Source organism: Pleurodeles waltl, chromosome 1_2 (assembly GCF_031143425.1).
Source record: "Pleurodeles waltl isolate 20211129_DDA chromosome 1_2, aPleWal1.hap1.20221129, whole genome shotgun sequence".
Lineage (NCBI taxonomy): Eukaryota > Metazoa > Chordata > Amphibia > Caudata > Salamandridae > Pleurodeles > Pleurodeles waltl.
In genome coordinates this window covers 799687055-799708777 of record NC_090437.1, presented here as the reverse complement: position 1 = coordinate 799708777, position 21723 = coordinate 799687055, and the positions used below count along the sequence as shown (strand labels likewise).

The 21723-nt window shown below is 44.8% G+C and overlaps 1 protein-coding gene across 8 annotated transcripts in view; it reads right to left on the bottom strand.

Moving 5' to 3' along the window:
* CLCN3 (chloride voltage-gated channel 3) overlaps positions 1-21723 on the bottom strand; it is a 517267-nt gene that overhangs the window by 261350 nt on the left and 234194 nt on the right. For all 8 annotated transcript variants that reach the window (XR_011205536.1, XR_011205538.1, XM_069244222.1 and 5 more), the window contains one exon: positions 1426-1525. Coding sequence is in view for 6 of the 8 variants with exons in the window: in XM_069244222.1 (XP_069100323.1) it covers positions 1426-1525 (100 nt within the window). In the remaining 2 variants the exon portion in view is untranslated. The remainder of the gene's footprint in view (positions 1-1425; positions 1526-21723) is intronic.

The window sequence follows — 21723 nt, the reverse complement described above, 5'->3', positions numbered from 1 at the left end:
AATAATAAATTTAGATGCAGAGCAGTCACTGAACCCTTGCTACACAAGGGCATTGAAGTTAAATGTAGTCTACAGTCAAAAAATAATACTTAGAATGGGACACAATGCAACAAAAAATTCTAATCACACACTGAAAGAGAAGGCAGTAGTAAACAATGCAGAAAATTACTTAGAATAATGATATTTATCATAATCAACACTTGACAAAATATTGACAATTTCCATTAGCCATCCGGTGGGATGCTGACTAATCTTCCCCATCTTTCATACATTCATATAGTCCTTTGACAATGGAGTCCATAGTGTCTATCCATATGCATTCCCGTATGTTCAGGACAGTAGATCCATCTCCACCATATGCGTTGGGGAGAACCTTCTCGACCACTTGCCAACGTATATACTCAGGAGTGTGCAGTTGGTTCTGGAAATGTTCAATCAGTGGTGCTCCTGATATCCCACATCATATCCTGCTGCAATGTTGTATTTTGAACTTTAGTTTTCTGTTCTGCTCTATGCACACAAAATTACAAGGAACCATATTGCGTACACAACATTTATGGTCTTACAATTTGTCAAATCTTTAACGATGTCCCTGAGGGCCATTCCATGGTGTCCTTCATTCTTGTACACTGCCAGCACCTCGTGAGCCCTTCAACAGGAAGACAGACAAGTCATATCCCTGGCCCGTTCTGCCTGCATCGCCTATGGTCTTACGTGTTCGGCAGGTACATACCACTTTCATACTGCCTAAAACTCTTCATCTAACTGGAAGAAGTCAGCCCAAGTGACTGGGCTAATGAAGCTATGTAAACACTAAGTTAGCATGAAGGTACAATGGTCTTTCATTCATTAGACCATGTCCTTCAACTACCATGGGAACGTTTTAGATTTAACACTATTTAGTTTACGTGGGAAAGACAATTATTAATACCAACTGAAACAAATTCATTTATGTTCTGTGCTGAGTTTGGTTTTGTATGTATAATAGAAGACTGCTTTCTATCTATACATGAATTATATTCCCCATTTGGCATTTTTAGGGTGGTCATAAAATTAATTCACTGCACTCTAAGGCAAGCTAAGTGTGTTTTCTATTTGATAAGGTTGCCATTTCCTACATCTAGCCGCTGTTGTAAAACCTTGTAGGGCACCACATATCTACTTCCTGTGTAAGTTGCTCCGCTGACTCAACGGGCTAGGTGCATGTTCGCTAAATAGTCTCAATTAACAAGTTAAAAATAATTACTGTAAACAAAAACACAAAAAAAGATATCCTAAGTGATGGCTGCATGCAAACTTATGTTCTCTCTGTTTTGGGCATTTCTGTTCATGCAACAAGCGCTAAGCACAATCAAATGGCAGCTGTTATACAACGTGGGGAGAATGGCTTTAGCTGTAGAGGTATACGATATTCACTTATCTTACCTGATGCTAATCCAGTTAGTGTAACTACCAGCCACCCAGACCACGCATCATAGAAACTTTTTGTTAACTCCCAGGCGGATTCTTTCTTCTTACTATTAATCTGAAATTAGAAGAATAAATTCACAAGTTTACACTCTGCTTACTTAGAACACAAACTATAACCAACATCTGTAATCAAGGAAGAGTGAACCCACACAAGAGAAGGTTATTGACAAAAATTGCATCATTTATTCTTTGAAAAGATGAAATAGGCACATCATTTCCTAAACGGTAAAAGTCTGATTTGTGATTTTAATTATCCTCATAGGAAACATGAGGTATATAGAGTCTCTTGAAATAGGATTATCCAACATGGTAACAATCACTGGGTTTCATTCCAGACCATCCCTATTATTTCATTCATGAATATAATGCATTCATGCCAGAAGACCAGATTCACAGTGGTGTAACAAAGGCCTCTGCAGTGGGGGATCCCCGAGCTCCAGAGGGACCCCCTCAGCATAGCCCGGGCCTGAGTGAGTCCGGTGTGGGGCCCTCTTCTATGTTCTTTGCAGGGGGTACCACTCCAGTTTTCTTAAGCCACTGCCCATTCAGGCTGGAGACACATGATTTTTTAAATGGCTTTATTTTGGCTGTCTGCCGCCTTAAACTGCATGTGCTTCTATAGAAGTCAATTGAGGAAATACATTCTCCTGATGTTTTTAAAATCTCCCACTTTCCGCCTCTAAAATGTTTGCACCTCTCAATTTAGAGTTCCTTATGGGTTCTGACTAATACGTTCTCACATTTTTCATAATTAAAAACAGGGATTTTCACTTTATGGAATGCGCTTTATTCATTTGCTCTGATGCTAATTACTTAGATTATCTATTGACGGATTATTTCTGATGGTGATCATTTAAGATATACTTACAGAAAGATTTTAAACAAAGATTTTAAACTCGCATCAACTCTCATCACTGATTCCCAAGAAATTGAAAATAAAACTGTTATGTCTAGTTGATTTGATCTGGAGTTCCTAATTAATTCTTACTTTCAGCAATGGTTTGTGGGCTTGGCCCAGTAACAAGCGGGAACTGCTGATTTGATTAGTTGTTAAGATTATGCTGTAAACCAAATATTTAACTAAAGTTCCCACTCCACCACTATCCGCATCACTCCATTCTTCACTAATAACTTTAGAAAGCGAGGATTAGTTTTGAAATATCCTGCCGGATGTATACACCAAGGGCCTGATTCTAACTTTGGAGGACGGTGTTAAACCGTCCCAAAAGTGGCGGATATACCACCTACCGTATTACGAGTTCCATAGGATATAATGGACTCGTAATACGGTAGGTGGTATATCCGCCACTTTTGGGACGGTTTAACACCGTTCTCCAAAGTTAGAATCAGGCCCCAAGTCTTGAAAACAAAACAAGATAACCTGTCAACTTTCAATAGCAGGGGGTGAGGACTTCAGGAAGCAAAGTGCATTAAAATGTGAAAACCCTAAACCCAAATGCAGACTGGCACAGGCCTTGAAGCAATCCTTCACTGGTCAGCCAGAACCAACAGAACTCCCTCAAAGAATTGAGAAAACGACCTGACATACTTATCCTGCTTGCTCAAACAGCACTCGAGCTAATCCCCTTGTTGCCATACACCAGAGTACTCAAACTACTCCCTTGCACCCCTTGTTATGTTCCCCTTCCACTTTTACTATCTCTTTTGGCCAGATATAGCAGATTGTCTATCCTTAGTTGCATATATCTGGTTGTTATTATATAAAGCATGCTGCCCCTATTGTTTTTTGTACAATAGTGCTACATAGCACTGATAAATAACACATTTCAGATACACTTCATTTTGTGAAGGTTTGATGACTTTAAATTTTCATATATTTCAGTAAAGATTAGTACGTTAGTGAGCAAAGATATGACCTTTGCTCACTAGAGACCTTGCACTGTGAGGTTTTGGAGACTAGCTACCCAACCTGTGTGTGATGCATCTGTGGTGCGAATGACCTTGGGTACAGGGTCTAGGAAGGGCTGCCCTTTTATAAGGTTGGTGGTGTTCCACCACTGCAGAGTGACGAGTCTGGCGGTCTAACAACACTAGATCCTACAACTGACACCGTGCCTAAGACCTCTGACGAGAGAGACATTGCTGAAGGGGACACATGTGAAGTCTGGCATGAGGAACAATGGCAATACAGGATGCCATCATGCCTAGGAGGCGCATACATTTTCTCACTGTATATGAATGGTTCTCTCTCAGTTGAGAAATTGAGTGAAAGGTTTGCACACATGCTGAGCTGACAAACGCTAGGCCCAATTGTGTATTGAGAACTGCCCCTAGATAAAGTTGTATCAGAAGTGGCTGAAGATATGATACAAGGTAATTAATTGTGACTCCTAGAGTGTGTAGGAGATTGATTGTGAGCTGAATGTGCTGGTGACACTGTTGAAACGTGCTGGCTTTGATAAGCCAGTCGTCCAAGTAAGGGAAGACATAAATGTGTTGTCTCCTGAAGTGTGCAGCAGCCACTGTGAGACATCTGGTGAATACTCTGCGAGAAGTCGTGACCCTAAAAGGTAACAGCTTGAACTGATAATGTTTTTCTGCATCAATCAATCTGAGGTATTTGCGGTGTGCTTGATGAATAGGAATGTGAATATATATGTCCTTTAGATCTAATGCTGTCATAAAATCGACTTGTTGAAGAAGGGGAATGACATCTTGAAGAGTGACTACATGGAAATGCTCGAAGAGAATGTATTTGTTTAAGGGTACGAGATCCAGAACTGATCTCAGAAATAGTATTTTGGGGAATAAGAAAGTACAGGGAAAATACTCACATGCCTTGATACTTTAATGGCACTGGTTCTATGGCCCCTTTAAGGATAAAAGACTGCACTTCCTCTTTGAGAAGTGTGAGATGTTCTTGTGAGAGTTTGTGATTGCAAGGGGGAATGTTTGGGGGAGTGAAAATCAGCTTATGACAGTAACCATTATGGATAATGGAAAGAATCCATTGGTCGGTGGTGGTGCCTGACCACTGTTGGTAAAAAAGTTGAAACCTAACCCCTTGGGTAGTGGTGTGTGGCGGTGGAACGTGGAGAGTGTCATTGTTTAGCAGAAGCGGTGGAGCCTCTAGAGGTTGGTGGCTTGCCTCTGCCTTTATTGTTGTTTCCTCTGTAGGAACCTCTTTAAAATCCCCATGTGTAAGATTGAGAGGATGTTTTGGTTTGTGTGGCAGAATGGTCTATAAGGGATGACCTAAACCCTCTTGCGAAACCTTGGCATCAAAAAGTGCCACACTGTGCGGTGGCATGGAAGGCCCTCACATTGCTTTTGTGGTTTTGTTATCTTTTTTTAGTTTTTCTAAAGATGTAGCTACTAGTGGGCCAAAAAGGTGCTCTTTACCAAAGGGCATGTTTAAGACTGCCTGCTGAACCTCTGGCTTAAATCCAGAGCACCTGAGACAAGGAGAGCGTCTAATAATGACACTGGTATTAATGCTGCATGCAGCTGTATCAGCAGCATCTAAGGCACAACTGATGGAATTGTTTGTGATGGTTTGCCCTTCTGCTCTTGAGGGGGGTACTGAAGGAGTTCTTCCTTGGAATTCCAGTCACAGCATGCTAGTAGACCTTGTGCGTTCGCAATGGGCCAATGGTTGGCTACTTGAGCTGCCACCCTTTTATCTGCTGCATCTAATTTTTTTACACTATTTATCATGGAGGAGGGAGTGTCTCCTGTAGATTGGCTATTGGCTCTTTTACGTGCTGTTGATGTGACAATGGAATCTGGTGGAATCTGTGCCTTTATACACAGAAGATCTGTGGGTGCAGCCTTGTATTTTTTTATCAACTCAGGGAGTGATAATATATGCTCGTATTGGCTCCTTAAAGATCTCATCAGCATGCCGAAGCATGCCTGGAAGCATTGGTAGGAATTCACTTTCTTTATGTGTTGCTGCCACGGTATCAAATAAAAAATCTTCCTCAATAGGATCTGTGTGCATGGTCTCATTATGAAATGCAGCTGCCCTACCTATGACTTGGCTCATATGAGGTGGAATCCTCAGGTGGTGATGGTCTTTCTGCGTAGAGATCTGGATCATTAGGTGTAATAGGATCCGGCTCATAGATGCCCCAGGGATCTGGATCAGCTGGTGTATTTCCTAAATTCTGTGTCTCATGTGGGGGTGAACTTGGTGGTGTAAACCCTGTGTTTGGTGAATGTGATGGAGCTGGAGAAGGAGGTGGAGGAGGAGAAGACGGTGTCTTTTGTTTGGTAGCCTTTTGTGGAGGTGGAGAGGTATCAAGTGCCTCCTGGAAAGTTAATTTTCTTTTCACAGGGACAAGGGGTGATGCTAGAATACAATCTGTTCCCTCCTGAATATGAAGTTGGCGTTGACGAACCTCCATGAATTCTAAAATTGACTTCACAGATGAAGGGGTGGCAGCAGACTGCCCATAATCTTCTGGAGTGGAAACAGTCTTTTTATTTTTTTTCGCCTCCAAATGTATTTGTCAGTGCGGAGGTGTCCGCACTGAAGCAGTGGAGGGCAGTTTTTTGGTCGACACTGAAACAGGGTGCACAGCTGGTCGAGTCAGTGCCGAGGTGGTTTTCGAGCCCGAGATCAATCCAAAGTTTTAACTTTGGCTTTTTTCTTTGCCGAGCCAAAGGGCGGGGCATCCAAAGCACATTCTCGGCTCTGACCATGTCCAGGAGGCACTGGCGGACCGATGACCTGTAAGTTTTACAGTCTTGGGTGTGAGTGCAGGGACCTTTGTACTCACAATCTGTTCCGACTGCAGCACCTGGCTCTCGGTGTTGGACTGGACGTCTGAGTCAGAATCCTGTGTAGAAACAGCCTCTTCTTCCTCTGGTTTCCCCTGAGCGTGCTCCTCCCCGAAAATGTCTTGTGTGTCGTCTGGAGTCCGAGATGCCATTTTGAGTCGACGGGCTCCTCTGTCTTGAAGCGTCTTTTTGGACCAAAACGATCAGCAGGCGTCATAGGTTTGCTCATTGTAGTCGGGGGAGAAACACAAATTACACACCTGGTGTTGACTGGTGTGTGGGAACTTTGAATGACATTGAGGGCAAAATCGAAATGGAATCTGTTCCATCAGGTCTGCAGCATAGCAAGATGCATTGTGCAAGATATAGACCCGAAGAGGGGCGCGAATGCCCCGAAGGACGGAGTTGGTTCTGAGAGTGAAGATCGAACCAAGGTTACCAAATGAGAAAGAAATGTGATTGAAAACAATACCGTCACTGAAAGAGAGACGGAGAGAAACTGGTTTAGGACTGTATCAAGCTGAAAACTCAGAGCGAATAGAACACACGTCCAAACCAGACGGCAGAAAGAAAACAATCTAACAAAGGACTCGCTGTCCATGCAAACTATTACCGAAAGGAGGAGTCACTCAATCCTTTGACTCAAAAAGATTCTTAGAAGGAAAACAAGTTGTACCAATCTAAGCCCAAAACTAAATGGCGAGCTTATGCAGAACGTGTATCTACAGCCACACATGCCACCAAACACTCAATTCAACGTCAGAGATGCTTCTTTAGAAGACACGGTCAACCAAGCCAATAGCATTGATTCCCTACCATCCTGGATATTACATCACTATAAACTTGAACCCTCTGAAAACTGATTTCCACCACAAATCACCCCTGAAATGTTCCAACACAATCCAGCTCTGGCTGGGTGCAACAAACATATTACGTTGCAAGCCTATAGGCTATAATTGTAGACTGTGTGAAATGTTTGTGCTTTACGCTTGCTAAAAACTCAAATATGTTGTGTAACATTATTCACATAGCTAAATACATGCACTTCCAAATCAGGTATCTACAAAAAATGAAGTCCATCACTCTTCCAGATGACCTCAACACAGCGGTACAAGCCCTAGAGCTCTCAAGAACTTAACAAGTGATAACACTGCTAACTGGAATTCTGAAAATCCATCTTATTCACTTAAAAGGAAACCCTCAATGTTGAAGCTTACATGAATATGAGACTACATCATTCCAATTTTGTACTCACTCAATTGGCTTCCTACAGAGTTGCCGAGCCTATTCAAACTGACCTGTATTGTCCATAATTCAGTTCACAAGAACTCTCCTATCTATCTCACCAATAAAATGATTATATCTGGTAGCTCACAAGCACTCTGGTGCATAGATTCTGCCTTAAAACTGCAGCCTCAAGAAAGCAAGAACGTTTAAGCAGTTTTCATTGGTAGCAGATAAATGAATCTAGAACACCATCCCCTCACTGAAAGGATGATTGCTTCTAACAAACTGAAAAGCAAATCAAAAGTATTCTCTTGATGGTTTCATATCCAATGCAGTGAAAAGGTCTAGATTTTTATTTTTGGAAGCTATGCAAAAAAGAAAATATATCCAATATATAGGCCAAAACATTTAGGGAACACAGTCTGACAGAATCAAATTATGGTTATGTGTCTGCCAGAGGGGAGGGATGCAGCCTGCCACAATTTTTGCCAAGTAAATCAAAGGGTGGAGCTGGACTCATATAGATGCACCGCATGGAAGCAGTGAATTAGCTTTTGGGCTGAAGCATTACCTTACCTAATTTTCTGTATGGTGTAATATAACCAGGAGTTCTTAGCCGAGGGAACTACCATCAAGGACTTGAAAAATCCAGACTGAGTGCTGATTGGTGGCGATGAGACCCCTGAGGGTCAGAAGGCTGTCCAAGCTCTTTGTGCTGTGTATGAACAATGGGTTCCAAAAGAAAGAATTATCAGGACCAACACATGGTCTTCTGAGCTTTCCAAACTGGTAGGTGTTTGTTCATTTATCAGAATACACTGGTGTCACAGTACCAGACCTGCCCATTTCATGGGTATTACTTTTTTACATGTTGAATAAGAATGTGGCAGTGCCAATCTTTAGAGTGAATTTAATAAAGCACTGGCGCCTCATTTATATTTTAGACTTAAAAACTTTATTTTTAGCCCATCATTGCAGCTGTTTCTTTTAGTGTTTCTGCCTCCATCTTGCACTGCTAGGTCCTTTTAGCTGCCCCTGATTTTCTGATGTGAAACCCTGGTGACTTTTCTTGAACTGCCTGCCTTTGCTGTCGCACTTGTACACCAGTTCCACATTGTTGCAGTGGGTCTTCAGTAATTTAAAAGCCTTATTGTTTCCTCTTTTTGGAGACACGAGAAGCTCATCCATCATCCTCCACAGTTAATACAATACTATCCGCCTGGCACAGGTCTCATGCAGAGAAAAGCTGTAGCAGGCATACCGGTGGAGAGTAGGTGCACAGATTAAGAAGCACCCTAGAAGGGGCATCCTAATCAATGGAAGGATGAGTGTCAGATACTGTTTAGTCCTCTAAAAAACTGGAGCATTTTCATTGGAATTGTTCTGAAGCATGACAAGATGAGTGTTCTTGCTCACACATTTGCTGGAATGGCTTAACATCCATGAGTGATGTTTGTTCGGAGCCGGACAAGGAGCATGAGATGTAATTTTTGCTAAGCCTGAATGTAGGAAGTTGGCTCTGTATGTGCTATTTCAAAGTAAGGAATAGCATGCACAGAGTCCATGGGTTCCCCTTAGAGGTAAAATAGTGGTAAAAATAGATAATACCAATGCTCTATTTTGTGGTAGTGTGGTCGAGCAGTAGGCTTATCCAAGGAGTAGTGTTAAGCATTTGTTGTACATACACATAGACAATAAATGAGGTACACACACTCAGAGACAAATCCAGCCAATAGGTTTTTATATAGAAAAATATCTTTTCTTAGTTTATTTTAAGAACCACAGGTTCAAATTCTACATGTAATATCTCATTCGAAAGGTATTGCAGGTAAGTACTTTAGGAACTTCAAATCATCAAAATTGCATGTATACTTTTCAAGTTATTCACAAATAGCTGTTTTAAAAGTGGACACCTAGTGCAATTTTCACAGTTCCTAGGGGAGGTAAGTATTTGTTAGGTTAACCAGGTAAGTAAGACACTTACAGGGCTTAGTTCTTGGTCCAAGGTAGCCCACCGTTGGGGGTTCAGAGCAACCCCAAAGTCACCACACCAGCAGCTCAGGGCCGGTCAGGTGCAGAGTTCAAAGTGGTGCCCAAAACACATAGGCTAGAATGGAGAGAAGGGGGTGCCCCGGTTCCGGTCTGCTTGCAGGTAAGTACCCGCGTCTTCGGAGGGCAGACCAGAGGGGTTTTGTAGGGCACCGGGGGGGACACAAGCCCACACAGAAATTTCACCCTCCGCAGCGCGGGGGCGGCCGGGTGCAGTGTAGAAACAAGCGTCGGGTTTGTAATGGAAGTCAATGGGAGATCTAGGGATCTCTTCAGCGCTGCAGGCAGGCAAGGGGGGGGTTCCTCGGGGAAACCTCCACTTGATCAAGGGAGAGGGACTCCTGGGGGTCACTCCTCCAGTGAAAGTCCGGTCCTTCAGGTCCTGGGGGCTGCGGGTGCAGGGTCTCTCCCAGGTGTCGGGACTTAGGATTCAAAGAGTCGCGGTCAGGGGAAGCCTCGGGATTCCCTCTGCAGGCGGCGCTGTGGGGGCTCAGGGGGGACAGGTTTTGGTACTCACAGTCTTAGAGTAGTCCTGGGGTCCCTCCTGAGGTGTTGGATCGCCACCAGCCGAGTCGGGGTCGCCGGGTGCAGTGTTGCAAGTCTCACGCTTCTTGCGGGGAGCTTGCAGGGTTCTTTAAAGTTGCTGGAAACAAAGTTGCAGCTTTTCTTGGAGCAGGTCCGCTGTCCTCGGGAGTTTCTTGTCTTTTCGAAGCAGGGGCAGTCCTCAGAGGATGTCGAGGTCGCTGGTCCCTTTGGAAGGCGTCGCTGGAGCAGGATCTTTGGAAGGCAGGAGACAGGCCGGTGAGTTTCTGGAGCCAAGGCAGTTGTCGTCTTCTGGTCTTCCTCTGCAGGGGTTTTCAGCTAGGCAGTCCTTCTTCTTGTAGTTGCAGGAATCTAATTTTCTAGGGTTCAGGGTAGCCCTTAAATACTAAATTTAAGGGCGTGTTTAGGTCTGGGGGGTTAGTAGCCAATGGCTACTAGCCCTGAGGGTGGGTACACCCTCTTTGTGCCTCCTCCCAAGGGGAGGGGGTCACAATCCTAACCCTATTGGGGGAATCCTCCATCTGCAAGATGGAGGATTTCTAAAAGTTAGAGTCACTTCAGCTCAGGACACCTTAGGGGCTGTCCTGACTGGCCAGTGACTCCTCCTTGTTGCTTTCTTTGTTCCCTCCAGCCTTGCCGCCAAAAGTGGGGGCCGTGGCCGGAGGGGGCGGGCAACTCCACTAAGCTGGAGTGCCCTGCTGGGCTGTGACAAAGGGGTGAGCCTTTGAGGCTCACCGCCAGGTGTCACAGCTCCTGCCTGGGGGAGGTGTTAGCATCTCCACCCAGTGCAGGCTTTGTTACTGGCCTCAGAGTGACAAAGGCACTCTCCCCATGGGGCCAGCAACATGTCTCTAGTGTGGCAGGCTGCTGGAACTAGTCAGCCTACACAGATAGTCGGTTAAGTTTCAGGGGGCACCTCTAAGGTGCCCTCTGGGGTGTATTTTGCAATAAAATGTACACTGGCATCAGTGTGCATTTATTGTGCTGAGAAGTTTGATACCAAACTTCCCAGTTTTCAGTGTAGCCATTATGGTGCTGTGGAGTTCGTGTTTGACAGACTCCCAGACCATATACTCTTATGGCTACCCTGCACTTACAATGTCTAAGGTTTTGTTTAGACACTGTAGGGGTACCATGCTCATGCACTGGTACCCTCACCTATGGTATAGTGCACCCTGCCTTAGGGCTGTAAGGCCTGCTAGAGGGGTGTCTTACCTATACTGCATAGGCAGTGAGAGGCTGGCATGGCACCCTGAGGGGAGTGCCATGTCGACTTACTCGTTTTGTCCTCACTAGCACACACAAGCTGGCAAGCAGTGTGTCTGTGCTGAGTGAGAGGTCTCCAGGGTGGCATAAGACATGCTGCAGCCCTTAGAGAGCTTCCTTGGCATCAGGGCCCTTGGTACTAGAAGTACCAGTTACAAGGGACTTATCTGAATGCCAGGGTGTGCCAATTGTGGATACAATGGTACATTTTAGGTGAAGGAACACTGGTGCTGGGGCCTGGTTAGCAGGGTCCCAGCACACTTCTCAGTCAAGTCAGCATCAGTATCAGGCAAAAAGTGGGGGGTAACTGCAACAGGGAGCCATTTCTTTACACAAGCCCCCCCCAGCCCACAGGCCAGGAGACTCAGCCCAAGCTGGGAGAGTCTTCCTAGTCTGTCAGGCGAGGAAGAGTAGGAGAAATAGGCTGGTTAGTTGCAGGGCCTACTCTGCCTTACATCCTTCTGTTCAGGTCATTCCCTTTGGGGAACTGACCTACTTCCACAGTGATAGGACCTAGTCTGAATTGCCTCTTGTCTGCCTCTTCAATGTCTCCACCCATTCTTTCTATTTTGGTCTTAGAGGAATCCACCTCTGCTAACCTTATCTTGGCCAGGGTTACCCCTAGCTTACCCAGAGAGGTTACCCAGAGCTGGAGTAACCCCACCATGACCAATAGGGTCAGGGGGCCTAACTTGCTATTTGGCATGGGGTCAGACCACCATGCTAAGGATAGTGCAGCCATAAAGGCTAACACCCAGCAGAGGCCACTGACAGCTGTCAGGGCCCAGAACCACACCTTTAGCTCTTCACCTAAAAGGGAAGGGGCTAAGTTACAGGCCTCTTTGGGTTCAGGTTGCCTGTCTGCTGTATTAGAGTGGGGGGTTACCACATCTTGTAGTAAACACCCTTCTTCCACTCTTTCTTCTGTTAGCTGAGGAGCCACCCACTCAGGTTTAACAGTTGCCTGACTAGCCAGGACTTCTTGTGGGTCAGGTTGGACTTTATCAGGGCCATTTTTGGAGTTCTCCCCTACTGGAGCAGAATCTCCTTGGCTTGCTGTAACCTTGGCTAAAGGTTGTCCACCCTTCCTACTCTGTTTTCTTTTCTTCTTCTTCTGGGGCCTGCTTGCATTTACTGCAGAGGCAGGACTTCCAGAATCCTTGGGAGAGGACTGGCACTGGACCAGTTCCTCTCTTGGGCTCTGACTAACCTCTGGGTAGTCATTTCCAAGGAGACAATCAAGGGGGAGGTCTGTACTGACTACTACCCTTCTCCAGCTAAGAGTGCCACCCACTTCTATGGGCACTAAAGCCACAGGCCTCTTAGTGACCCTGTCTAGGCTAACTCTTACCCTGGCCGTCTCACCTGGGATGTACTGGTTTGAGAGCACCAGCCTGTCATGCACAATAGTGTGACTGGCACAAGTGTCTCTCAGGGCAGTGGTTGGGATTCCATTCACCAGTAGGTGGTGGAAGTGTCTACTTCCCTCTGGAATCTCCAACTCACCTGTTGGGCCCTGTTTCCAGTTGAAGGCTAGGAAGACCTCCTCATCTGAGGAGTCATCTCCCATGGCTACACTGGTTACCCCAGGAATTTTGTTCTGGGGTTTGTTTTTGGGACAAGAAGTGTCCTTGGTGTGGTGCCCAGACTGTTTACAGTTGTGGCACCAGGCCTTAGTGGCATCCCAGTTATTACCCTGGTACCCACCTTTGTTTTGGGTTGTGTCTTGGGGCCCACCCACCTGTTCTGGTTTTTGGGGGCCTACAGAGGACTCTTTTTCTTTGTTTCTAGTGTCACCCACTTTCTCCTGGGGAGTTTTTGTAACCCCTTTCTTTTGGTCACCCCCAGTGGAAGTTTTGGTTACCCTAGTCTTGACCCAGTGGTCTGCCTTCTTTCCCAATTCTTGGGGAGAAATTGGACCTAGGTCTACCAGATACTGATGCAACTTTTCATTGAAGCAGTTACTTAAAATGTGTTCTTTCATAAACAAATTATAAAGCCCAACATAGTCACACACTTCATTTCCAGTTAACCAACCATCTAGTGTTTTTACTGAGTAGTCTACAAAATCAACCCAGGTCTGGCTCGAGGATTTTTGAGCCCCCCTGAATCTAATTCTATACTCCTCAGTGGAGAATCCAAAGCCCTCAATCAGGGTACCCTTCATGAGGTCATAAGATTCTGCATCTTTTCCAGAGAGTGTGGGGAGTCTATCCCTACACTTTCCAGTGAACATTTCCCAAAGGAGAGCACCCCAGTGAGATCTGTTCACTTTTCTGGTTACACAAGCCCTCTCAAAAGCTGTGAACCATTTGGTGATGTCATCACCATCTTCATATTTTGTTACAATCCCTTTGGGGATTTTTAGGATGTCAGGAGAATCTCTGACCCTATTTAAGTTGCTGCCACCATTGATGGGTCCTAGGCCCATCTCTTGTCTTTCCCTTTCTATGGCTAGGAGCTGTCTCTCTAAAGCCAATCTTTTGGCCATCCTGGCTAACAGGAGGTCATCTTCACTGAGAGCATCCTCAGTGATTTCAGAAATGTGGGACCCTCCTGTGAGGGACTCACTATTTCTGACTAACACAGTTGGAGACAGGACTTGAGGGGTCCTGTTCTCCCTATTTAGGACTGGAGGAGGGACATTGGCCTCCAAGTCACTAATTTCTTCCTCTGTGAGGTCATCATCAGAGGGGTTGGCTTTTTCAAACTCTGCCAACAGCTCCTGGAGCTGAATTTTGGTAGGTCTGGAGCCAATGGTTATTTTTTTGATATTACAGAGAGACCTTAGCTCCCTCATCTTAAGATGGAGGTAAGGTGTGGTGTCGAGTTCCACCACATTCATCTCTGTATCAGACATTATTTTGCTAAGAGTTGGAAGACTTTTTAAAGAATCTAAAACTGTTTCTAGAATCTAATTTCAAACTTTTAACAAACTTTTAAACTCTAAAAGACAATGCTAAACAGGGACTTAACACACAAGGCCCTAGCAGGACTTTTAAGAATTTAGAAAAATTTCAAATTGCAAAAATGAATTTCTAATGACAATTTTGGAATTTGTCGTGTGATCAGGTATTGGCTGAGTAGTCCAGCAAATGCAAAGTCTTGTACCCCACCGCTGATCCACCAATGTAGGAAGTTGGCTCTGTATGTGCTATTTCAAAGTAAGGAATAGCATGCACAGAGTCCAAGGGTTCCCCTTAGAGGTAAAATAGTGGTAAAAATAGATAATACCAATGCTCTATTTTGTGGTAGTGTGGTCGAGCAGTAGGCTTATCCAAGGAGTAGTGTTAAGCATTTGTTGTACATACACATAGACAATAAATGAGGTACACACACTCAGAGACAAATCCAGCCAATAGGTTTTTATATAGAAAAATATCTTTTCTTAGTTTATTTTAAGAACCACAGGTTCAAATTCTACATGTAATATCTCATTCGAAAGGTATTGCAGGTAAGTACTTTAGGAACTTCAAATCATCAAAATTGCATGTATACTTTTCAAGTTATTCACAAATAGCTGTTTTAAAAGTGGACACAGTGCAATTTTCACAGTTCCTAGGGGAGGTAAGTATTTGTTAGGTTAACCAGGTAAGTAAGACACTTACAGGGCTTAGTTCTTGGTCCAAGGTAGCCCACCGTTGGGGGTTCAGAGCAACCCCAAAGTCACCACACCAGCAGCTCAGGGCCGGTCAGGTGCAGAGTTCAAAGTGGTGCCCAAAACACATAGGCTAGAATGGAGAGAAGGGGGTGCCCCGGTTCCGGTCTGCTTGCAGGTAAGTACCCGCGTCTTCGGAGGGCAGACCAGAGGGGTTTTGTAGGGCACCGGGGGGGACACAAGCCCACACAGAAATTTCACCCTCAGCAGCGCGGGGGCGGCCGGGTGCAGTGTAGAAACAAGCGTCGGGTTTGTAATGGAAGTCAATGGGAGATCTAGGGATCTCTTCAGCGCTGCAGGCAGGCAAGGGGGGGGGTTCCTCGGGGATACCTCCACTTGATCAAGGGAGAGGGACTCCTGGGGGTCACTCCTCCAGTGAAAGTCCGGTCCTTCAGGTCCTGGGGGCTGCGGGTGCAGGGTCTCTCCCAGGTGTCGGGACTTAGGATTCAAAGAGTCGCGGTCAGGGGAAGCCTCGGGATTCCCTCTGCAGGCGGCGCTGTGGGGGCTCAGGGGGGACAGGTTTTGGTACTCACAGTCTTAGAGTAGTCCTGGGGTCCCTCCTGAGGTGTTGGATCGCCACCAGCCGAGTCGGGGTCGCCGGGTGCAGTGTTGCAAGTCTCACGCTTCTTGCGGGGAGCTTGCAGGGTTCTTTAAAGTTGCTGGAAACAAAGTTGCAGCTTTTCTTGGAGCAGGTCCGCTGTCCTCGGGAGTTTCTTGTCTTTTCGAAGCAGGGGCAGTCCTGGGAGGATGTCGAGGTCGCTGGTCCCTTTGGAAGGCGTCGCTGGAGCAGGATCTTTGGAAGGCAGGAGACAGGCCGGTGAGTTTCTGGAGCCAAGGCAGTTGTCGTCTTCTGGTCTTCCTCTGCAGGGGTTTTCAGCTAGGCAGTCCTTCTTCTTGTAGTTGCAGGAATCTAATTTTCTAGGGTTCAGGGTAGCCCTTAAATACTAAATTTAAGGGCGTGTTTAGGTCTGGGGGGTTAGTAGCCAATGGCTACTAGCCCTGAGGGTGGGTACACCCTCTTTGTGCCTCCTCCCAAGGGGAGGGGGTCACAATCCTAACCCTATTGGGGGAATCCTCCATCTGCAAGATGGAGGATTTCTAAAAGTCAGAGTCACCTCAGCTCAGGACACCTTAGGGGCTGTCCTGACTGGCCAGTGACTCCTCCTTGTTGCTTTCTTTGTTCCCTCCAGCCTTGCCGCCAAAAGTGGGGGCCGTGGCCGGAGGGGGCGGGCAACTCCACTAAGCTGGAGTGCCCTGCTGGGCTGTGACAAAGGGGTGAGCCTTTGAGGCTCACCGCCAGGTGTCACAGCTCCTGCCTGGGGGAGGTGTTAGCATCTCCACCCAGTGCAGGCTTTGTTACTGGCCTCAGAGTGACAAAGGCACTCTCCCCATGGGGCCAGCAACATGTCTCTAGTGTGGCAGGCTGCTGGAACCAGTCAGCCTACACAGATAGTTGGTTAAGTTTCAGGGGGCACCTCTAAGGTGCCCTCTGTGGTGTATTTTACAATAAAATGTACACTGGCATCAGTGTGCATTTATTGTGCTGAGAAGTTTGATACCAAACTTCCCAGTTTTCAGTGTAGCCATTATGGTGCTGTGGAGTTCGTGTTTGACAGACTCCCAGACCATATACTCTTATGGCTACCCTGCACTTACAATGTCTAAGGTTTTGTTTAGACACTGTAGGGGTACCATGCTCATGCACTGGTACCCTCACCTATGGTATAGTGCACCCTGCCTTAGGGCTGTAAGGCCTGCTAGAGGGGTGTCTTACCTATACTGCATAGGCAGTGAGAGGCTGGCATGGCACCCTGAGGGGAGTGCCATGTCGACTTACTCGTTTTGTCCTCACTAGCACACACAAGCTGGCAAGCAGTGTGTCTGTGCTGAGTGAGAGGTCTCCAGGGTGGCATAAGACATGCTGCAGCCCTTAGAGACCTTCCTTGGCATCAGGGCCCTTGGTACTAGAAGTACCAGTTACAAGGGACTTATCTGAATGCCAGGGTGTGCCAATTGTGGATACAATGGTACATTTTAGGTGAAGGAACACTGGTGCTGGGGCCTGGTTAGCAGGGTCCCAGCACACTTCTCAGTCAAGTCAGCATCAGTATCAGGCAAAAAGTGGGGGGTAACTGCAACAGGGAGCCATTTCTTTACACTGAACTAGTTACTATTCATAGCATCACGCCAATCACTTGGTCAGACCACCATTTGATAACTTTCCGACATACAACTCCACAAATCAACGCACCCCACAACTACTTACATACATACACCTATCGACCATGGAGCAAACTCAATTTGGATGACTTAGAAACACAACTAACAGCCAACACAGATCTAGGTACAATGAATTCTGTGCCAAACCTTTATGAGTGGCTACAGGAAGCTTTTGATATCCTAATACCACTCAGAAAAACTAAACACAACAAAAGAAAACCAACACCTTGGAGAAACACAGAACTTAAAAAGATAAAGCAACAAATCAGAAAGTTGCAGCGGACCTGGCTCAAAACAAACAACGGTGAAGACAAACTGCAGCTACACAAACTTAACAGGATATACAAATCATCAATCAAAAAAGCTAAAAAAAGGTACTACTCAGACAGAATTCAAAATGCTCAATCTACAACCAAGGAATTTTATAAAATTCTCAATGAATTTCGAAAACCTACATGCATGGAATGAAGTCATTCCACTACTCAAGATTTTGCAAACAAATTGGCAACTCACTACACAACCAAGGCAGACACATTGGACTCCTATTTAAAACAGAAGAAAAACCATCAGCACCAACCCCTTTCCTAAAATACCCTCTAAGAATAAACCAACCCAAACTCTACAGTCCTTCAAACAAATATCCCAGGATGAATTTATGGATTTGGTCAAAGCAAGCAGACCTTCTGGTTGTCCTTCTGACCCTTGCCCACCACAAATCTTCAAGAACATTCTTCTATCTATTTCTGCTGTCACACCTGTAAGAAGAATCATCAACAACTCTTTAACTTCAGGAACTTTTCCTGTAGACCTGAAAAAGGCAGACATACGACCTTTATTAAAGAAAACAAACCTAGACCGGCAAGACCCCAACAACTACCGACCAATCAAAAATGGACCTTTCCTGGGCAAATTGATAGAAATAGCAGCTTTTGCCCAGATGTCACAATTCATTGAAGACAATTCTACACTTTCAGACTTCCAAACTGGATTCCGCCCAGGAAGAAGCACCTAATCGGCACTCATAGCAATCTGGGATGATCTTAAAAACACAGTCGACCGAAATGGAGTTGCTGCACTACTTTCTCTTGGACCTCTCGGCTGCCTTTGATACGGTTGACCATGACACCCTAATTCAAGGACTCCACGAAGCTGGCATACAAGGGATTGCTCTCGACTGGATTACTTCCTATCTTCAAAAAAAGATTGAATATCATCCACTCGCCCCCCTTCTCATCCAAACACTATCTCACAAAAGCAGGGGTCCCCAAGGGTCAATCATCTCAACTTTGCTTTTCAACATCTACATGATATCTTTACCAGAACCGATCAATGATTTCCATCTCACATGCTACAACTATGCAGATGACACACAAATACAACTTAAATTAGAATGCCCCAAAAGCATTGAAAACTCAGAAATCTTCAGTTGCCTCAGAGCCGTTGATCAGTGGATGACCTGGACCCATCTCAAGCTAAATACCTCCAAAACAGAAATACTCATATGTGGTGACTGCAAAAGTTATAACCCTCTGTGCGTCTGGCCTGACGATCTTGGACCTCCTCCTCAATTATCCAAGGAAGTTAAAAACCTAGGAATCACCATGGATTCCAAGTTAACTATGAATGCCCAAGTGGACAAATTAGCACGAACAAGCTTCATCACCTTGAAGACTTTACAACGCATCTTCCCCCACCTCGGATTTCCACACAAGGTGCAAGCTACTATCTCGCTTGTACTATCCAAACTGGATTATGCCAATGGCCTCTACCATGGATCATCTCTATCTGTTATGAAAAAACTACAACGTATCCAGAATTCCGCAGCCAGGCTACTATTACATGTAAAGCCGCAAGCCCACATCTCCCCTGCCTTGAGAGCACTACACTGGTTACCCGTTGCCAGAAGATACACTTTCAAGCTGCTTTGTATCACCCACAAAGCTATACAAGGAACAGGACCACTTTTTATCAGAGACAAAATAACCAAATACATCCAACAAAGAAACCTCCGCTCAAGATTGGCACCCCGCCTTAGAACACCACCATACAAGAAAAAGACTATAGGTGGTACATCCTTCTCCGTTCAAGCAGCCAAACTATGGAATTCATTTCCCCCAACTATAAGAGCCACAGATAACTTTCTTGTCTTCAGAAAACTACTCAAGTGTTGTCTCCTTCCTTCATAACCACCATATTCAAACAACTATGAATTGCATATGCTTATGTTGATAAATATTTTTTTCAGACTATGTGTATATTTCTAGTTATGTATAGTTTCTATAGAAAATATATATTGCTACTATGTCATAACAATAAAATATACACACACTCTTTAAACCTGTTTGACTAAGTATATTTTACCCATGGTTCTAATTATGTATTGTATGTGCATATGTGTGTGTATTCATGTGTGTGTGTGTATGTATGTGTATATATATATATATATATATATATATATATATATATATATATGTATGTGTATATGTTGTTTCTGTGCTTGGCATGTTCGTGGGTCAATGCATGGCTCCTGGGTGGGTTGTTATACTAGATATCTATGAATTTCTGCTCTCATCTTATCACACTTATCTACCCATCATCATATGTCATGTCTCTACCAAACTATCCTCCATTCTCACTCTGACTCATCCCAAATCCTTTCTTCTACTTTCATCTCCTAAATAACTCTGCCTAAGCTTTTCCCTCCGCTTCCACATCTAACTCACCAAACCACACTCTACTACCGTGACCTCCCACACAACCCTACTAAATTCTCCCACAATTATCTCACCCTGCTAATATGCTCTCCCTAACCCTTCCACATACTCTTCCCTCCTCCATCCCCCTTTACTCATCCCAAGCTTTTGGGATGAGTAAATTAAGGAAATACTCCCAATTAACACTTCTGGATTTCTTTCCTCCTCCACCCCTCCATTACCCCAGTCAATCTAACTAACAAACTCTCATATCCGCGGCTCAAATTAACTCATAATAATACTAAAACTGTACTCATTATTTCCCAATACTAATCCATCACTAATTCTTGGTGGGTTCCAGAGTACCGTGCTACTCACCGAAAAGCGCTTCGACGCCTCGTCAGGGGTAGTAAGCGCTATATAAATACGATTACAATACAATATTACATGCTTATTTGATTTGTTTGTACTATTTTCTGTATGGTGTAATATACACCCCAATTCAAGGGACTCATAAAATGTAATACCCTCACTATTAAACTTGCCTTCCCACTTCTTACTATATTTCTCAAGGTCATCATGCTGTTCCAATATGAGTAACAAATACAGGGAGCATATTGACGGCCGGGTCATACCCATTGCCATTTCCATAAGTGGGTTTTTAGTGAACCCACCCGTCCCACCAGTCTTTTTGCCTAAGAAATCTCTTATTTGCAGGTACTTAAAAGAATTCCCATTGCTCCATCCCATATCTTTCCCGCATGTCTTTGAATGTTCTTATCACAGTTCCCTCATACAGATCACCTAACCTCTACAACCCCCGCGAGCTCCATTTAGCAAAGCAATGATCCTTGAAAATCTCTGGTAGGGATGGATTGTTATGGGTTGGCGTATACCGATTAAATCTGCTGAGTCCAGCTTTCTTCCGTCAGGGATTGCAGCATTTGAAAGCGTCTTCCAATACCTTAAACCGTACTTTCTTTTAGTAGCTGGGTTCTAACAAGGTTAATAAATCCCCCATTAGCTATCGGCCCGGTTAATAATTCATAAATATTCGGCCAGTATCCCTCCCCTGTCATATCTCCCTTGCTTGTCATTAGCGGGTGCATATATTGAAAGGCGGCTGACAGTTGATATAATTTCAAATTTATCCCCCTTCTCTCTGGGCAGGGACATATATCTGCTGGCTCTTCTGCTCTCACCATATGCCCAAACAAATTTTGTTACTAGCAGATCCATTGCTATGAACCAAGCCTCATCAAAGTCCAATGGGATTGTCCGAAACAGGTACAGCACCTTGGGGAGAAAAATCATTTTAATCATGTTACAACGCTCCATTATAGACAAATGCAAGTTATTCCATCTACTGAAGTCTTGCTTAGCCTTCAATAAAAATTGGTGTAAGGTTTAGAATGACTATTTGTCCCACCGTGGGGCTGATCTGTATACCAAGATATACTGCATGGTCCACTCTACGAATATCAGGAGTAGCTGTATACTCATTAGCCATCAACTGGGTCTTCTCCCTGTTCAATAACTACCCTGAAATGTCACCAGAATTGCTTACCACCTTCTCAATTTCCCTTAAAGCTTTATCCGGGTTAGATGTTATCACCGCTACATCATCTGCGTATGCCAGTATCTTGGTGTCCCATCCACACATATTAACTGGTAAAATGGCTGGATTCTTTTCTAGCAGCCTAAGAAAGGAATCGATGTATAATGCAAACAGTAGTGGAGAGCATGGACACCCCTGTCTGGTCCCCCGCCCAATTTGGATAATGTCAGATTGTCCTCCCATCAGTTGTAAGCGGGCATTCAGTTGCCTATAAATAACCTTAATTGCCTTCA